The sequence below is a fragment of the Panicum hallii genome, chromosome 3 (assembly GCF_002211085.1).
Source record: "Panicum hallii strain FIL2 chromosome 3, PHallii_v3.1, whole genome shotgun sequence".
Classification (NCBI taxonomy): Eukaryota; Viridiplantae; Streptophyta; class Magnoliopsida; order Poales; family Poaceae; genus Panicum; species Panicum hallii.
The window spans coordinates 58,522,153-58,542,399 of record NC_038044.1 but is presented as its reverse complement, the minus strand read 5'-3'; the positions used below and the strand labels follow the sequence as shown (position 1 = coordinate 58,542,399).

At 43.8% G+C, this 20,247-nt stretch overlaps 2 protein-coding genes across 3 annotated transcripts; both read right to left on the bottom strand.

Moving 5' to 3' along the window:
• Positions 1–9,019: 9,019 nt before the first annotated feature.
• On the bottom strand, positions 9,020–14,143 carry LOC112884660 (glutathione synthetase, chloroplastic). The gene is made up of 13 exons (XM_025950122.1): positions 13,919–14,143; positions 13,231–13,400; positions 12,863–12,938; positions 12,517–12,647; positions 11,770–11,892; positions 11,585–11,665; positions 11,191–11,271; positions 11,008–11,077; positions 10,631–10,752; positions 10,263–10,402; positions 10,001–10,193; positions 9,781–9,907; positions 9,020–9,324 (listed from the first exon to the last, which is right to left on the bottom strand). The coding sequence occupies exons 1-13, from the start codon at positions 14,045–14,047 to the stop codon at positions 9,322–9,324; spliced, it is 1,446 nt and encodes a 481-aa protein (XP_025805907.1). The 5' UTR covers positions 14,048–14,143; the 3' UTR covers positions 9,020–9,321.
• Positions 14,144–14,576: 433 nt separating this feature from the next.
• LOC112884659 (AP-5 complex subunit mu) lies at positions 14,577–19,269 on the bottom strand. 2 transcript variants are annotated; one of them, XM_025950121.1, is made up of 9 exons: positions 19,109–19,269; positions 18,876–19,031; positions 18,432–18,495; positions 18,190–18,344; positions 17,672–17,955; positions 16,657–17,552; positions 16,146–16,202; positions 15,599–15,646; positions 14,577–15,200 (listed from the first exon to the last, which is right to left on the bottom strand). In XM_025950121.1, exons 1-9 carry the CDS (start codon positions 19,177–19,179, stop codon positions 15,126–15,128), a joined length of 1,806 nt encoding a protein of 601 aa, XP_025805906.1. In that variant the 5' UTR covers positions 19,180–19,269; the 3' UTR covers positions 14,577–15,125. The 2 variants fall into 2 exon arrangements, with proteins under 2 accessions (XP_025805906.1, XP_025805905.1); XM_025950120.1 differs by having other exon boundaries at positions 18,190–18,495.
• Positions 19,270–20,247: the final 978 nt, after the last annotated feature.

Sequence of the window (20,247 nt, the reverse complement as noted above, 5' to 3'; positions counted from 1 at the left end):
CTTCAATGAGAGTTCTATTTTTCCTTTCAACAATTCCATTTTGTTGTGGAGTGTATGGAACGGAGAACTCATGCCCAATGCCCTCTTCTTCTAAAAATTCTTCAATGTTGGTGTTCTTGAATTCGGTGCCATTGTCACTTCTCACTTTCTTGATCTTGGTCTCGAATTCATTTTGAGCTCTTTTTGCAAATTTCTTGAATGTCTCTTGCACTACACTTTTGTCATGCAAAAAGAATACCCAAGTGAAACGAGAATAATCATCAACAATAACAAGTCCATATTTGTTACCACCAACACTTATATAAGCCACCGGACCAAAAAGATCCATGTGTAGTAGTTCAAATGGCTTGACGGTGGTGATGATGCTCTTTGACGGATGAGGAGCACCAACTTGCTTTCCGGCTTGACAAGCACTACAAATACGATCTTTCTCAAAAGAGACATTTGTTAGTCCTAGAATGTGATCCCCCTTTAGGAGCTTGTTGAGATTTCTCATCCCAACATGAGCTAGTCGGCGATGCCATAACCAACCCAAGCTAGACTTTGCCACCAAGCATGTATCAAGTTGAGCCTTTTCTTGTGAAAAATTCACTAGATAAAGCTTTCCCTTGAGTACATCTTTGAAGGCAATGGAGCCATCGCTTCTCCTAATGACGGTCACACCTTCGTTAGTGAATAAACAATTGAAACCCGATGCACAAAGTTGTGATATGGATAGCAAATTATACCCAAAAGATTCGACTAAAAGAACTTTTGAAAGAGAGAATTTTGAGTTTAAATCAATACTACCGGTACCAAGCACTTTTCCCTTTTGATTTCCGGCAAAAGTAATGTAATGATCATCATTTGACTCTTTCAAACTCTCGAATATGCTTCCTTCTCCGGTCATATGATTGGTGCATCCGCTATCAATTACCCATGTTGATCCACCGGAAAAGTATTCCTACAAAACAAGATTAATCCTTTCTTTTAGGTACCCAACAATACTTGGGTCCTTGAGTGTTAGTCAAAAGCACTTTGGGTACCCACACATGGCTTTTCACCTTAGTGTTCCATGAGCGGTGACCCACAAACCTAGCAACCACTTTACCATGGTGGTTCCTAGTTAAAACATAATCCGCATAAAATGACATTTGAGATAATGCTTTTGGTGTCTTGGGTATTTGAAATTTGTCTTGCTTCAAAGAGGATGCAACAATTTTGGCACCTTCATCACATGTTGTGCCTCTCTTCACAAACTTGATTTGACTTAACCCTTGCTTCTCACTACTTCTCCTATGGATGGGAGTTGTCATGTTCACTAGGCCTCCTCTTGCCCCTAATGCGGCCTTCTTGTTATTCTTGACATAAGGAATGGTTTGAGAAGTGCCATCTTCATTCTTTCCTAATCCCTTACCTTTCTCAAAACCATATTTACTTAAGTATCTTGAACCAAATCCCTTGGTATGCTTCTCAAACTCACCTACCCTCGGTGAGGGATTTGTCTTGAGTACTCCCTTGTGAGATCTCTCCTCTTCTTGCACCAATTGGGTGAGTCTATTAATCTCTTTCCTCATGGCTTGCACTTCGGCATGGTTAGTCACACAAGTTTGAATATCAACATTAAAGCATCGTGCACAACCATTACTAGTTGAAGGACTAGATGACTTTGATGTCTTACAAGTGTTAGAGGAACTTACTAGGAGAGTGCTAACTTTAACTTCAAGTGCCATGTTCATGGCTTGCAAGCTTGTTAAGCTTTCTTGAAGTTTATCATTGTCTCTCTTTAATCTAGCATGAGTGTCTTCAACTAAAAGAAGTTCTTTAGTTAAGTCATCCACTTTCCTCTTTTCACTAGTAAATGACTCTTCTACCTCAAGAAACATGTTATCCTTAGCTTTTAGAGATTCTCCAAGCCTCTTGTTTTCCTTCCTTTCATAGGTAAGGTTCTTTTCAAGAGTCTCGGATTTTTCTCTTTCAAGCCTAAACAATTCCTCTTGCGATTCAAGAGTCTCATCTAGATCATCTAGTTTCATTATTAATTTCATTATTCTAGTTGCCGCACTCTTGCCATATTGTTTAATAAGACTAGCAACTTCATCATCATCATCTATTTCATCATCCGATGAGCTTGGAGATATTACCTTTGAGTTCTTTGCCATCAAGCACATAATTTGGTCTTGACCTTCATCATCGGTGAGATCTTCAAACAAGCTTGGTTGATGTGAAGATAAAGTCTTGAATGCCATGGTTGCAATGTCTTCATTGTCGGAGTTGCTTTCTTCATTTGAATCCCATTCTTGACCAAGATGAGCTTCACCAACATGCTTTTTATATCTTGGCTTATCCCTCTTGGATGAACTCTCCTTGGCATTCTTGTTCTTCTTCTTTTCTTCCGGACAATCCGCAATGAAATGCCCGATTTTCTTGCAACCGAAGCATGGCTTGCTTGATCTTCTTCTTGATTCATTCTTGTTCTTGCCAAAGTTTCGAAAGTTGCCCTTCCTTAGAACTCTTCTAAAGTTCTTGATGAAAAAGGCCATTTGCTCATCATCAAGCTCATCATCTTCACTATCACTAGAGTCATCAATCTTTGATGGTTGAGATGCCTTTTCTTTGCCTTTCAATTTAGCTTGAAGAGCCAACCCATTATTCCTTGCAGCTTGCTCTTGTAGGTCGGCTAAATCTTGATTTATTTTGACTCTCTTCAATTGATCATGATGAGCCTCAATTCTTCCAAGAACGTTCTCGGCGGTGAAGTGCTTGAAACCTCTTTCCGCTCTTATCAAACTAGGTAATGTGACATCCCTAGCCATGTAGACGGTTAAGAGCTTATCCACTATCTCACGATCACCCCATTTGTCTCCACCAAGAGATTTGATTTGATTGGTGATCCTTTTCATACGGTTATACATCTCCTTAACGGTTTCATCTTTCTTCATGGAGAATAGACTTAGTTCATCTTCCAAAGTCTTGATTCTTGATTCTCGGACTTTTCTTGATCCTTGATGATTTACTTGGAGAGTGTCCCAAGCATCCTTGGCGGTGGAGCAATCTTCAATTTTGTCAAACTCTTCCGGACTCACGGAAGTGTGAAGAATGTTCAAAGCTTGATAATTTCTTTGTAAGACATATGCTTGAACGGGTGTTGTGGCTTCTCCATCTTCCAGGATCTCACACCCTACTTCAATGATTTTCCATAGATCCTTATGAATTGCACTCAAATAACCAAACATCTTGGTCTTCCATTGATTATACCCCGTTCCATCAAAATAAGGGGGCTTTCCCATGTGAATTGAAGCACTATGATCACTAGGAATTTGAAATGTATAGTCATGACCAACTTGGTGATAGTTGGCTCTTTTCTTCACCTTTGAAGAGCTTGAAGATCTTCTCTTATAGTCGTTGTCCGAGTCATCACTTGACTCTATCATAATCTTGGTGCTTGATTTCTCTTTCTTTCTTTGCAATTTCTTCTTCTTCCTCCAAGCCTTCCATTCTTGAAATGACATCTCATCGTCGGTTGTTTCCAAATCTTCTTCCTCTTCTTGTAGCCTGTTCTTTTTCTTATCCTCTGATCTTTCAGATGACTTCTCCCTCTGAACTTCAACCATTGGATCGGCTTGACCCTTGGATGAAGCGTCACTCGACATCTTGACTCTCCAAGCGGTTAAGCTTCAAATATGGAGAACCTCGCTCTGATACCAATTGAAAGGACCTCAAGATGCCTAGAGGGGGGGTGAATAGGCTAATCTGCAACTTAAAACACTTTGAACACGGTTAGCAACACAGGTATCCGGATACTCCGGATATATGTCCGGATACTCTGGATGTAGAGTCCGGAGTTTCCGGATATAGTGTCCGGACTATCCGGGTATGAAAAAGCGTGCTACTAATCACTGTTGTAGATGCTATAAATTAGATCAGGTAAATTTAGATGGACTAGGGGTACCTCTGAAGTGTTTCTCACCAGTTTTCTTTCTCGTGAGACTTGTACAAAAATAGATCGGCCTCAAACCCTAAAAGGTTAGTCTCACAAGCAAATAATCAAAAGTATGAGGTAGAAATATAAGATTGACACAGAATTTGTTTCCCGAAGTTCGCTCCCAAAGGAGCTACGTCTCCGTTGAGGAAGAATTCAAGAGACGGTGCTCAAGAACTCCTATGCTCCTCTCCCAAGGGTGAGACCAACGCTCAGACCCTAGGGTCACTTACTATGAATTCCTCGGAGAGGAGAGAAGATTACAAACCAGCTGTGATGCTCACAAAACAATCACGCAATCACAAGCGACGCCTAGCCGTCTAGGAGCTTGAAGCTCCAAGAGTAATAAACTAGAATCCACGGGCTAGACTTGGTTTGATGTGCTCAAGAGATGAAATCAAGGCTTACTTGCACAATCTTAGCTCTTGCAACAATCTCACTTCAAACCCCAATGAAAATCACTCAAGAATGAAGCAAATGGGGAGTGAGAGGGCTCTCTTTAGGCTTTCTGCAGGTCTGGTCGAAAATGAGCAAGAGAGAGAGAGTGAGAGGGGGTATGGGGGGTATTTATACTCCCTCTCCCAGAAACTAGCCGTTGGGAGAGTGGTACCCGGAAACTCCGGGTATATGTCCGGATACTCCGGACATAGGGGTCCGGAGACTCCGGACCAAACTGGTTTTTGCAGACGGGTAACAGTACCCCGGACACTCCGGGTATACGTCCGGATACTCCGGACATTCTGTCCGGACATTCCGGACTGGGACCCGGACACTCCGGGTTAGACACTGAATTTCACTTTTAAGTCCCCTTTTTAGTGTTGAGATGGTTTCTTTATGATTTCTGTGGGTTCTCTTGAGCACAACTACCATGTCTACACTAGTGGATCACAGTTCCCCTTGATAGTACGGCGTTTCCTATACTCAATTTCAAACATAAAATCTAATCTTTAAGAACTCTTGAGGACGCCGCTTTTCATATCCCTTTTGAGGGCTCACGCTTCTCTAAAAGCTTTGCTTAATCACCATTAGCACCTGCACACATGCTTAATAACACAATTAAATATACATGTGCTTTGTCATATATCACCAAAACCCACTTAGGGGCCTAGATATCTTTCATAATCACTACTGGAAGTATGGGAGCGAGATCCTTTCAGTAAACTACTCGTAGTACTAGTCGAAAATGGCATAGGTGCTCAATATTCCAGAAGTTTGGAATCTCCTGGCCATTAGGATACTATAAGCGATATGACCCTTATAACCTTAAGCATTATGAAGGATCTCTCCCATCACGAATTGAGCTTGTGCAGTCTGGTTTCATCCTAGATACAACAAAGGACCAACTCTCCAACGTTGAAAGATCTTTATTAAATGTTCCGGTCGTGGTAACGGTGGATGTCTTTTAAGTAGCGAGCCGACTGAAACAAAATATTGCATCCGACTTCTTCTGCCGAGTCAAGTTCGAGATATCTTGCGTTATCAGCCTCGCCTTCTTCATACATCTCCAGTCAAGGAGATTGCCACATCACATCAGCTGGTAGTATAGCTTCGGACCCGTAGGCGAGAAAGAAAGGTGACTGTCCTATAGCTTTGCTTGGTTGTGTGCGAAGCCCCCAAACTACTGACGAGATCTCATTGATTCACTTGCCATCCTTTTTGCTATTCTCGTCGTAGAGTCTTCTTCGGACCATCAAGGATCATGCCGTTGGTACGCTCAACCTGGTCGTTGGCCCATGGGTGAGCCACTGAAACATACATGACCTCGATGGCGCTGCGCTCATAGAAATTCTAAAACTGATGCGAGTGGAAATTGGATCCCAAATCTGTGATGATAGTGTTAGGAAGTCGAATCGGTGCAAGATATCGCAGATGAAGCTGACCACTCGATCTGCAGAGAGCTTTGCAATGAGCTTGTACTCGATCCACTTCGTGAACTTGTTGATGGCCACCAAAACGTGAGTAAAAGCTTCTAGCGCAGCTGTCAAGGGTCTTAACATGTTCAGACCCCAGCATGCGAACGACCATGAAGGTGGTATGGTAATAAGGTTGTGAGCCGGGACATGGGGCTGCCTGCTGAAGAACTGATAGTTTGTACATCGCACAATGGAAGACTTGAACAGTGAGCCACACCCAAGCCTTGAGCAAATAGATTTCAAGGAGGCGGAGTTGATGCTCACTAGCACGGGGGAACCATGCTCCTTTGCTGAGGCGGAGCGGGAGGAAGCTTGGCGGGCGGCAATGCACGATAAAATCAACTCGGTTGAGCGCAACAAGACTTGGAAGCTGGTCAATCTCCCAGCTGGGCACCATCCCATTGGGCTAAAGTGGCTGTTCAAGCTAAAGCGCTACGAGGCAGGAGAGGTGATCAAGCACAAGGCACGACTGGTGGCGCGCGGCTTTCTTCAGCAGGCCGGCGTTGATTTTGATATGATCTATGCGCCTGTGGCTTGCATGGAGTCGGTGCGAGTGCTTCAGGCCCTTGCAGCTCAGGAGGGCTGGACTGTCCACCAAATGGATGTCAAGTCGGCCTTCCTGAATAGAAATATGAAGGAGGAGGTCTACGTTAAGCAGCCCCCCGGGTTCGTCGTCCCATAGGAGGAAGGAAAGGTGCTGCGGCTACGTAAGGCCCTCTATGGCTTACGGCAGGCGCCACGGGCATGGAACGCGGCTTGACTCGATGCTCAAAGCACTCAAGTTCAAGCAGAGCGCGCACGAGCACACCATCTACAGGCAGGGTGGTGGCAAGCACGGGGAGCCACTGCTGGTCGGTGTCTATGTTGAGGATCTAGTGATCCTCGGGTCATTCGAGTAAGCCATCGACAAGTTCAAGGAGGAGATGAAGGGCCAATTCTAGATGAGTGATCTCGGACTTCTCTCCTTCTACCTTGGCATTGAGGTGCATCAGAAGGGCGGGCACATCACTGTGAACCAAGCACAGTATGCCGCCCAAGTAGTGAAGATTGGCGGGATAGAGGGGTGCCACCCTGCCCAGACGCCAATGGAGGAAAGGCTATGCTTCAGCTGCGACAGCACCACTCCAGAAGTCGACTCTACCGAGTACCGGCGACTAGTCGGAAGTCTCCGGTATCTCCTCCACACGCGATCAGATCTGGCCTTTGCGGTTGCGTTTACGAGTCATTTCATGGAGAGGCCGACTGAAGAGCACATGAAGACGGCACGCTCCGCTACGTCAACGGCACGCTCGATACAGCCTGCGCTACGAGAAGTCGACCAAAACAACTCGGTTGGCTGGCTACGTCAACAGCGACCACGCCGGCGATGTCGACAATTGCAAGAGCACCAGCGGCAACCTCTTCTACCTTGGGAAGTGCTTGGTGAGTTGTCAATCGCTCAAGCAACGTGTGTTGGCTCTGTCATCATATGAAGCAGAGTACGTTGCAGCCACCACGGCAGTAACTCAAACGGTTTGGCTCGCGAGACTACTCCGTGAGCTCGTGGGGAAGAAGGCTAAATGCGTGGAGCTCATGATGGATAGCAAGTCGGCACTGGCACTGAGCAAGAATCCCGTCTTCCACGAGCGAAGCAAGCATATCGAGTTGAGGTACCACCTCGTTCGCGACTGCATTGAGAAGGGATTCGTCGACGCCGACTGCATCAACACCAAGGATCAGCTCGCTGATATTCTGACAAAGGCATTCGGGCGAGTGAAGTTTCAGGAGTTGTGATCCAGGATCGGGACGATCTAAGTTACCTCGAGCAAGGCATACAAGGCTTAGGGAGAGAATTGTTGGGGGCATTAACCCTTGTGTGTAGGCAGCATTTAGGATAAATTACACTAGTTGTAGATTGCAACCAACCTACTATTATTGCCTGCGTGCAGCTCGTGGACCAAGGTCCACTCTTCTTGTAACTTGCGCCCGATCTTATATCCAGCGCCACTTCATTGTATCCCATCCTCTTGGAACATCTATTTAAATCAAAGCTCACAGCAGCAACAGGGATCCAGTTGGAGCCCTAGTGTAAACAACCTCAAACGTGTGCGTTCATCCCCTCCCAGCTTAGACAAACTATTCGATTCGATTGTGACTGAGAAATCACTCGGTGGGAGACGGATTTCCAACAAACATCACTGCCTATTATTGGATCCAGTCAACTAACCAGCCAATTACATGTAAGTGGATACTGGATAGAGCACATGCCTTACCAGATATGCCCGCAGCACACATCTCAGAAACAAACGTCAAACCTCGTTCTCCCTTTGTAGGATTGGCCCTTTACCTCTATGCTAGGGCAACCGACCCCAACTGATAGCCTCTTCCCTCCATGCCACAGCAACCGACCAATCGAGAGCCCCCTTCCTCCATGATACACCAATGGGGGGAGCCGGAAAAGACTTCCACCTAGGGCTGACGAGCGGACAAAATGCTAGGGTAGCTAAAATTTAACTGAATTTTACTGTTTCTGAATCTAACTACTACAGATTTATATGGGACAATCTAAGCTACAGCATGGGCCCTGCCTCCACCCCTGCACCAACCTACCCAATCGAGCCCCTGTGCTCATGCTACACCAACCGAACCCGATCGAGAGCCCCTTTCCTCCATGCAAACCACAGGATACGAGAAGCGGAAGCCCTTGTCGTCGACGCCGCACGCCCGGGGGAGGAACGTGGCGGCGCGCCGAGCGGCGGCGGCTGGAAAGGATTGGAATAAGCCCAAACCGGCTCAAGGGAAACAGGAGCCGGTTGCTGCCTTAAAAGTGGCACCAAGCCGACAAGCCCAATGGGCCCAAAGGCCACTTCGTCTGTGTTTTGTCATAGGGCCCGCTTTAGTAGGACGCGCTGTGGGCCGAGCAAACGGCTGAGATTAACTGACACCACAATACTTTCTCAAAAAAAAAAAAAAAAACTGTCACCACAATACAAGAGACCACCAGGTCAGGTGGCTTGGGCGCTTGGCTATGCTACTGTTTCTTTCCTATTTGTACGCTGCACACACACCGTCTCGTCTGTATTCCGCGCATGGTGATGCACAGGACCAGCACAAGTGTCTTCAACAGAAGCACACCCACAGATGGCTGCTTTCATGGTCATGATGATGAAGAACAAGAAACGGCAGCGCGTGATCTATACATCGCTGCAACCTGCGCAGGTCATTGGCATCATCTACACATAATATGATTATTCGTCATTATTTTCATGGATTTCATGTACATGTACATTTTATTCTCTCCCTAGGAACGGGCAGTAGGAAATCAGCAAACGATGACAGATCAGACATGGCTGTAGTCTGCAGCAACCTCTCTGCAGATCTTTAATGGAAAACATGATGTTGAATCTGTTGTCGCTGTAAGCCAGTAGCCAGCTGAAAGCTGCAGCTGACAGTCCTTTCATCAGTACCTCACTGCACGAAGCAAGAACATGAGCATGATTTTCCCATCGAAAAGGAGAATGAAACGGACAACGCAGAAACTTGTAGCCAAATTTGAAAACATAGGCAATATAGCAGACGATTCCAGTATTTCACATTTAATTCTTATAGGGAAACTCTTTTACTGGTTACAGAAGTACATGTCAAGAAGACAGTTTGAGGAAAATAAAATTTAATGATCTGGTTAACAAATGCTGACTTTTTTTCTTAATGACATACGGAATGCAATTTGGATGAAACAGCTGTTCTGAAGTCTCCTTTGGTTTTGACCTGGTCACTAACAAAATTTTACGTGCAGGGTTTTCGGACGTACTAATAAGAGTCACTGTAATTTTGAGACTGCTGAGCAAAAGCCTAACACCCAAAAGAAAATTTTCATCTATTTAAGGAAAACTAGAGGGTGAAAAACATTGATCGATTGCATATCACCTTGTCAGTCAGGTATAAGCTATCCAAAACAGCAAACCCTGCAGCAACGCCGCCTTCATCCGATGAAGAAACTTTTGTCCGCATCAAGTAACCACTTTGCTCATTGATTACTACCTTATCTTTGTTCCTGATCAGAAATTGAGCAGCGTAGTACCTTTTCATTAGAAAAAACATCAGCATTTGCAGACCACTAGTGTGTTTGTTTTCGAAACTACCATACCGCAAGTAAGCGCCATAAACTCCAAGCTCAGAAATCACAAGACCCTCGTGGCAAATACCACCACGAACTAGATAAGCAAGAGAAGCTTTTGGGAAGATTCTTTGCATAAGTATATAGGCTGCAAGTGCATCCCCTCCTTCCTTCTGGAGTCTGGTAAGTGTTTCTCGCAAATCAAGACCGTAGATGTTGTTCCCTGGATATAAAGAGCATATTCAAGAAAAGGTAATAAGAATTATATGCATATGCTAATGTAAATACAAACCTCCGCCTTCACGTTGAGGCTTCAATACAAACAACTCAGGCTTTTCAATCGCAGTTTTAACAATCTCTTCATTATCCAAACTCCACAGACCAGCAAAGCATTTACGAAGCTTAGCAATTTCCTCCTTATTTTCAAGGAACCTATTGAAAGAACAAACGATGGTTACGAAACCTTGAAGTTTTTAGCCTACATAAAAGGCTAATAATTGATCTGATCATTATAGTAGCAACTGAGTAGTAATGGAACAACAGTACAGGCAGCCGACAAGTATCACATTTGTCTATGAATGCATGCAGATCCATAGTGTCATATGCACAACATATGAATGTCAAAATGTGTACTAATTGTTATTGAAGAAATCTTGTTACCTTTCAAGCACATCGGGCTTGGCTAGTTCTTGTTGAATCTTTTTGGTTCCCACTAAATGATACGATATCGAAGGACACTTCACAGCGCATGATTGTTCAATCAAAAGTCTTGCACTCCATTCCTAGAATATACAAGAAGCTTGTCATGGTAATTTGAGAATATTAACACAAGAAACCAACCAGAACGCATCAAAATCATATACAGCAAAATGTTTTACTTAATAACAAGACAAAAGATGATGTTCAAGTGTAATAAGGGAATGTAGAAGCATTCAAACATTTGACTAAGAATGAAATAGTTAAAGAAAAAAAATCTGGGGGACTTAGTTTGCAGTCAGAAAAGGCTATGTTGTAAGGAAAAAGCTATATACTCATACAGTTTCTGAAGGATAATCATTTGGTGTATATCCAGCTCTATAGTACACCACAGCAACTTTCTTGCCATCTCTGCATTTTTCATTTCAAAACATAAAATTCTAATGAATATAATGCAAGGTTAATTGCAAAGATGCCTAGAGAAAATCATGCATAAGTTATTTTTGACATATATGGATACATACACCAGAAGAGTTCCATCTGGGAGAACCTGCCCTTCGGCCTCGACCTGTGACAATGTTTTCCTAATAGTTGTTATGCCATGTGTGATAAGTTGTCAAGGGAACACAAGTTTGATCTTAGAATTTCGATATTGCCTAAAATTCAAATATAACAGTGTTTCAAAATTATCAAAAACTTCAGAAATCTCAGCAGCAAACTGGGTAGAAAGATATTGGTGAAAAGGCAGTGAGCAGATTGAACTCAAGATTATAGGCAGGAAAGTAAAATAATGGCAATTATATGGGTGATAATTGAATAAAGTCAACCAAGCAGCTGAGTCACTATGCAGGAATCAAACAGAAGAAATTGTAGCTTCCATCATTACAGAAAATAAGAAAGCAGAATGTAAAAGGATATGATTCCCTTAAATATTTAGTAAGCCAGTATTGGTCATACATATTTCTTTCTTCAGGCTGAACAATCATCATAACTACAGCACTGAGAAATTCATGGAAAAGAGTGACTGTTAATGCTCATTCAGATAGTAGCATAAGTATAATGACATATCAAAAATATGCATGTTCTACTAGAGCATACCAAACCTGTCAACATTGAACTCAGCCCATGCTCTGGCCAATGCTTCAGCAAATTTACTGCTAGCTGCATTTCCAGGAACCCTCTTTGGTTCCAGACTTAATAAATGTCCATACTGATTAATTAAGGTCCTGCATAGCAATTATCGAATGCTCAATTGAATCACAGTTGCGTTGGAGACACAAAAATAATGCTGATCAATTGAATAAATACGAACCACCACCAATAAAAGGAGAACAGTCCAAGTAGATTCATTGGAAAGAAATGGAAGTAAATTGGATGCACAAATACAACTAAGAATGTGTTTTCTCTATTTATTTTCAGTTACAGAACTTGGAACAGAAACTCTTCAATACTGTGTCTTCACACTCCAGAGAATATAGCCCTACTAGAAAAGAATCCACTAGATACATTATTCGCTAGCTTTCCATTACTTCTAAAATGAGAAATTGCAAGATGATCTCAATAACATAATTGCAACTTAGTAGCATTACATATTATGCTACTAGACTGGACTCTAATATTCATTTTCCATATCAGAGCAAAATAAACATATGAAGTAAACACAACTAAAGCCGACTGTTCTATCATGTGTAATTTAGCAAGTGCTACTTATCTTCATTAAAAAAAGCGGAATTTATTCGGTACAATATCTTTCTATTATTGAAACAGATTTTTCTCTTTTTTAAAAAAAGTTATCTTCATCCACAGCAGGATATTTCTGTTACAGAAAGAAATGACATGCCGGACTTTACCTGTGAAGATCACTTACTAAAGATCCAAGCCCAGGAAATGATGTTGAAATGGTGTTGAGCTCTATTTGAAGAAGAGAATTCGTTTCTAAATCCAGCATATAATCCGATCGGTACAACCCTAAGCGAATATTCTGGTAAATATTGGAGCACTGATCAGTACTGCCATAGAAAAAGCATTACCACCGTCCCCACCCCAATAAAAGATAGAAAAGAGAACTTTGAGATAACTTAAATTATACTAATATTTGTTCAGGTTAAGAAGTTGACACCGAGAAGTTAGAGATAAGATGTGCTTATTAATACTCAGGTTCGGGATTGAACCAAGTAGGAGCGCATAGAAAATTACCTCGTCCTTATTTATTTCCATCATTTTCTTGTGAATCTCTAAGAGCCTAGATGTGAAATCGTCAACCTGCCTTGTTCTGAAATTACAACATGATCAACCACTATCATCAGTCCAACAGTTCCATAGATATGGAGATTTTGAACTTGTGACCTGGATGGCCATTTTGTTTACTCAAAATGTCTACAGGTCGTTTCAAATTTCCAACAATCTATTAGTGAGCATACAGTGCGCCTCTGGCAATGCACAAGAGAATTTTGCAGGATTAAATGAACTGATATTCTCAGTTAATTAATTAATTCAAGCTGCAAACAGAACTTTGAATGATGATTCATGACATGGTGAGAAATTAATATGGAAAAGAAACTTACTTGGACAAAGAATCTTGCAAGAATTTCCTATCGCGGCTAACACGATCCACAAGCTCGTTAAAAATGGGAGCCAACTCACACGCCTGCCTCCAAATGGATTCAGGAAGATGTGCTGGGAGCAGGGAGAATGGAGCATGAACCAAACCAACACCAGGGACTGTTGCTGATCTCTGCGAGAGGCCAATCACAATGCTTCATCAGGAAGACAGGACTAGCTAAGTAGCTAACTTGTATTCGTTCCTCGTTCCACCAAATTTCAGAAGAAGTTATCGTTATAGTATCACTCAACAGCAATTTCTCGCGCATATAAGTCTGGTCATGACCCTAAGCAGAGGCAATCAGTACATACTAGACCCTCTATCCAAAATTCAGTACAAAATAAAGGAGACAAGAGTACATGACAGGATCTAACCATGCTCACCAAACACCGAGTGACAAAAAAAAATGATGGAGCAGAACTATTAGCTCCAGTGAATGAGTGAATGAGTGAAGAAGTGAGTGAACTAAGTGGCTTCCATATATACAAAGGAGGCGAGAACCAGAACCAGAACATAGAGGCCTCTTATCGCCCATCTTAGAGTCCGTGATCTTGCTCAATTCAGCAACAGTATGTTGAACTAACTCAGCGCGCTGTCGATGCGCAAGACAAGGGGAGGAGCAAGAAGCCGCCTAAGAAGAAGTAGCTCACCGGGTCGGCGCGGTCCCCGACGACGAGGCCGTGCAGTGCACACCACGCGGCGGCCTCCCGCGCCATCTCCCCCGCCGCAACGGGATCCACCGGAGGCGGCGCGGGCGCGGGCACGGGCGCGGCGCTCATCGCAGAGGTTGTCGGATGAAGGGCGCGTTCAGAATTTTGAACGTTCCTTGAGGGGGTATCTGTAGTTTGTAAACGACCAGCTCCGTGGATAAACGACATGAGAGAGAGAGAGAGAGCAGTTGGCTTTATAGGATGGCCGCGGTGGCCGGTGGGGATTGAAATTTCGTGGAAGGCCGAGGGGGCTGCGCGAAAGTGGCAAGGTCAATTCTGCCTTTTTGTGAAGCGGGCCAATCACCTTCTCTGCTTGAGGCAGCACGAACGAACTTTGCAAAAAGATCTACAGGAAAAGGTTTTAATAATATTAGAAACAAAGACAAATGTCTCGGAACCATTTTGTTTTTTTCAAAACTAGGGGTAGTTTTCCTTCTATGAAAAGTCAGCATATGATCATGTCTTTTCCTGACCCTTTCAGTGCTTGCTTTTGTCACCAGGTCCATCTGCCTTTTGTGTGCAGGCTATAGGCGGCGGCTAGGAGCAATCCTCACTCAAAAGCAATTCTTTTGTGAAAAAGACTCAAAAGGCAATGCTGTGATTCGAACTCAGTGGCAGCAAACATGTCATGGCAAAGAATGTCCTGTTTCAATGAACCAGCAAGTATAGCAGTAGCACTACAAAGCATATATCCATCTCAAACAGTATATCATAGCAAACAAAAGAAAAAGTCGATGAGCCTCGCTGGTGCTGCTGCTCAACACACAACACATCCACCTGCGATCATACTCTGATACTCTACAAGTTAGAAGGTATTTCTACACCAGCAATCCAGCATGTAACCCAACAATCAACAGAAAGGCCACAGCAGCTAGAGATGGAAATCAATTTGCTCATAAAATGGCCGTGCCATGATTGGATACGTCCATGGGGCTTGACCACTTGAGACAACAAAATCTGCAGGTTTGTAGTTTTCCTCCTTGAAAGTTGAAACAAAGAGGACCAAAACTTTCCAGCACAGGTCTGGCAGGAACAAATGAAACAGGAGAAACAATGTGGAGGAGCATAATCGACGCCTCTTACAGCTCTGTACAGAAAATAAAATCTACACCAACGTATGACACTGTATGCTGAAGCATTCTGACATTCAAAGATCTCTAGGCAAAGCTGCTGTAGGACATTTTCCCAAGGTGTTCCACAGTATATAATCTCCGGAAGATGCCTGTCAAAGGGTGTGTGTGTGGTGGGGGGGTGGGACACACACGCACACACATTATTTAGACAGATTAGAGAAATTGCAAGCATTTTATTGTCAGTCGACTAATGAAAAGATCAAGTCTGCTCTCGGAAGAAGAGGAAACTAAGCAATCTTGAGATGTTTACGTAAGATAAGCTCCAAAGCAATGTGGTGGTATATTAAATTTGTATTAGCTTGTCACTATCTCAGCATTGACATAACAAAGCCCACTTAGATGCATGCTTACACAACTGTAGCCTGACAGAAAATAATCCTCTAAAACTAAATACAAAACTGGTGCAGACCAGCTATCCTATTTCAGAGGGTTCATCACTATTTAATGATTAAATAGAGCAGAGTAGCTATCAAGATCAAATCAGTACCTGCATCGTGTATTCAGCTGGGGCTTTAACAGAAGGGTAGATATTTACCTGCAGGAGGTCATTAAAGAATCAAAACAAATATTTGTGATAGATGTATTTCGATAAAGAATCGCATACAAAACATTTCTAATGACAGTATTACAAGAGCAAAATGCAACTTGAACGCCTATACTATCACCTGTGCAGCAGTACAACATGTAAGCAGAAAATATTAAGTAAATATATAGGCAGAAATTCTGCCTGACATCAAACTGAGACATATCAATATATGATTTGCTCGGAATCGAGCTACTACCAAAATAGCGCAACGTTTTAAACTGGATGGCACAGTTTCCGTGGGAGTTTGTGGGCAGTACATGTGACATGTTGCGGTGTGATTGTCGTTCTCCAATTTTAACAAAAAAAAGTGGTTAACAACAACATTTCATTTGAATATCTATGCCAATTAAATTACGAACATAATTGACTATCAGGATGTTTTCACCAACGAATGAATTTATTGATCACACCTCACTACAGTGAGTGAGAAAAGTAATGTGTAACTTACAGATTTTGGATCAATTGTAAGCCCAGATAGCGTGCCTCCAGTTATCTTAAAAGAAACCTAGAAAAATGATTCATAATCAATAAGCAGAGCAGAAAGAAACCTAACAAGAAACAAAAACACATGTCCATAGAAAACACAGACAAAAGAATAGTCTTTGGGCACTACAAAACTTCATGAATGTGTAAAAAAATTAATAGGTCCCACATATCCAATCGACAGCACCAATATAGTTGATATAAATCTTAAGCGTAATACTGATTTCCAGTAATATTTTTATCTATTTTGGGCATAGATACTATATGAAGAACAATGCAGAAGTCAAATGTTTGGCAATCCTATATGAACCAACATAATAGCAAAAACTAAGCAAGCTGAAAAGAGAAAGACAACAGAGATGAAGCATTCCATTGACCATACGCGGTAATTACTTACTATCCTATGTTCAAACCAAAAGGAAGTGACAAGAAGGCTTCTGAAGGTCTCCTAGTAATACCCTTTGTTAGAGACATACCTTAGCATAATTATAGGCTTGCCAAGACAATGGCTCTTCTAAATCAACTGCCTGAAGATCCTTATTTATTTTTTCCATGATGTAGTCATCCAAGCTAGCTCCATTCTTAACATTATCTTGCTCACTGTCACTATCTTCAGTATATGCAGTGCTTGAAACTGACCGAAATGATGAATTTGTTCTCTGTGTTGTTCTAGGCAAAAATTTAACAGTACCAGGGAAGGTAGCCTCAATGCTCCTACCACTGAGCCCCCGTCCACTTGAAACAATTCTCCATTCAATTGAGTGCTCTGTCATTGAAACTGTCCCAAGTGATGGATTTCCCTCATATGATGCAACTCTTCTTCGAGGGAATGGCATTGTAATCATGCAGAAGTCCATAATGAAGGGAGATTTGTAACCCTCCATCAATGTCAGCTTAAATAGAAAAGCGCCTTCATTTTCAGAAACCATGGACAACTGGTAGAACCCTTTAACAGGAGGAGCAATGTTGCATGGTGCTTGATAATGCATCAATACAAAATTTCCTAACGGTGGCTGAAAAATGAGGGTTTGTTTATTATCAGTGGGATCTGAAGCTTGAACACAATGATGGAATGATGACACCTCAACATGAGCAGTTTTTAACCCAGCCAGTGGCAAAGAAACATCAGGTAGTCCTTCTAGTTCAGCCCTACAGGTTACTTGTCCTGAAACAGAAAGGAAATCTGGCACATCATCGCGGTCATACAGTGCAGCATTTATAGTCTCCAGGCTAGAAAAGAGAATCCTTTGCCTCCCTTTGTACAGGTAGGGCTTCCAGGCAGGTTGCTTCTGGTCTGTCGGAAGAGGATCGCCAGAAAATCCAGTAGTCCTTATCGAAGTAACATTGGTATAATTGAGATCCTGAGGTGTGCCTGCAAAAAAGAATTTATTAGCTAAGTTGGTTCATTAAAGTGTACATCCCTGACGAAGCTTTACAAGAGAACAATATGAGGTATTATATGCTATTGTAGGAGGCTTTGTTAATACTAACCAAAAGGCATTGCACCGACGATGAAGTTGCGCAATAAATCCTTGTCAAAAGGTCTAACACCACCTTTTAAGGACTCTGACTGAGCAGAACCAACAGGTGAAGAGACTGAAGCAGTCGGTGCAGCCACAGGTGCAGCAATAGGCTTTGATCGTGCTGAAATACCTATACTTCCAGTCAATGAATCCAACAGCCCACCAACAGAGGGCCCAGAGCTAACGATCACCTCAGGTTCAGCAATATCACCAGTAATTATGTCCCCAATAACATGAGCAACCATAAATGCCCTATCATTAAACATGAGGTGTAAACGTGAAAGCTAATCAAGCTGTAGCTTGAACAACATCAGATGTTCATGTAATGAACATAATCCTTAATTTGTTGCTGAAGATGGAACCAGATCACTAGGAAGCATTTTCATATTACTATATTAAATGGTGGCTGGGTTGGTGGTGATAAAAATGAAACTTAGACATTTAAAAAAAAACACAACCCATAATAGGTAAGCAAACTTACATTACCCTGTTATGCATGGAAGATTGAGCAGGATGGAAGAAAGATTCCCATTCTCCTTGGCCGAACTCCCACAATCAGACCGTTTTAAGAGATTCTCATACGCTCTAAATGACTGAGGATCCACCAGAGGTAACACAAGGACATAATACCCTCCGCGTTTCTGCAGAACCACAGGCCAGATCATGAAGTCATCCGATTCCTCTTTAATGTGAAGCGATATAACTTGGCGAGTGATTGGATCATCAACCCAGGAATCCGATCCCACAGATGATAGGCTTGTACGAATTCCAGAACCTCGTGCAGTGCCTTCCCTACAGAGTGACAAAGATATGTCAATTATGTATTACATTGTTCCTACTTCCTACAGCATTGCTGCATCATGCCACAACAGCATAGGCTTTTGGTTTCAGTGACTGAAATATGATCAACAGATATCGGATCTTAAACTGTATGGTTTGTACTTTCAATGTTTATTTGTTTGCTGTGCTACATGTATCAGGAGCTCAAATCAGTCTGTGGTGTTTTCAAGCAAAAAAAAAAACATTGTTGTATCATTCTGTCCCTGCCATATATATATGGATCATATCCTAACACCCAATTCGCTTCTACTCAACGAGCAAAGTCCAGTGACTAATCTACACGCATCCGCACACCATAAGCTGATCGAAGAACCAAGGGAACGACGGCTAACCTTCTCCGGCGGTCGGCGAAGGCGGCAGCGACCTCGTGGTCAGCCGGCAGCTGCGGTGGCGTCGGCGCCCCAGCGCCCCGTCCGTCCCCCTCGCCGCAGCCTCCACCCTCCGCTTCCCAGGAGGCGCGCCACCGCTTCTCCACAACCGCGAACCGCCTGACGGGAGGAAGGAAGATGTGAGCCCCGTGGGATCAGAAGGGCCTAATCCTGACCGGAAAAGTTCGGATGGGCACCTGGAGAAGGCTACCGCGTCGTGCGGCGTGAGGATCCAGATGGCGCGCACGCTGCACCCGCCGCCGGACATGGCTCGCCGGGGTATGGGTGGGAAGGAGGGGGAGGAGGAGGAGCCGTGCCGCTGACGCTGCTGCTGCGATGGACTTGGACGGAGGTGGAAGACGACTTGATGGGCCGTGTGGGATTCATCAGTCGCGTGTGGGAGGCTTGGCGGCCCAAATTCTCTTCGATCCAGGCGTCTGGCCCGTGCGGCCCATCCGCGAGCCCGTTGTGGGAGTTTCCATTCTTTTTTCCTTTTTTCTATAGATTTTGGATATGCAAATTGTGGAAGAAGTCTACTAACCCCGAACTATTACGGTCGGAAACACTTCACCCCTAAACTATAAAATCGGATATTTAACCTCTTAATTTTACAAAACCATTCACTTAGCCCTCGTTCTTGATTTTTACAAAACCATTCACTTAGCCCTCATTCCTGATTTTGCAGAGTGGTTTTGTACACGTGGCATCTGGACGTAGATGATGAGATGGACCATATGATATGTGAGCCCCGCTTCTAAGTGGGCATCTCTTCTCTCACCCTCCGACACCATCCTCCTCCTCATCCGCCGCTGCATCGCCTTCGCCGACCTCCTCCACGCCGCACTCGTCGGCTGGTACACCCCACCTCATGTACTCCCACCTTGAAGCCTAAGATGGCCCTGACTCCATCAGCCCCTCCTCCTCCACATCCGCACGCAAGGCCTTGGCACCGGTGCCGCTGCAGCTCCCTGGATCCGCGGCCTCGGGGGCGACGTAGCCGGAGACACGGCGGCGGAGGTCGTCCGGCTCACTGGCGCCATCGGGGTCTGGGTCCAAGGCGTGGCTCTTCTCGTGCTCTTCCGCGCAATTGCAGCCGGTGCACATGGCGTCTGAGCCCGGCAAGCTTGTCCCCTCGTCGAGGAGGGGCAGGAGCGGGAATCGCGGCTCCGCACCAAGCTGCTGGAGCACATGATCCGCAAGGAGACCGTCGTCATTGTGCCGTTCCCGGAGATCTAGCTCGCTGCCAAGAGCAGCGAGCTCAAGCAGTGCTGCTGTGCTGGGACGTGCTGTCCCGGCCCGAGGCTGAGAACGGCGTCTGCGCGCTAAGCTCAACGAT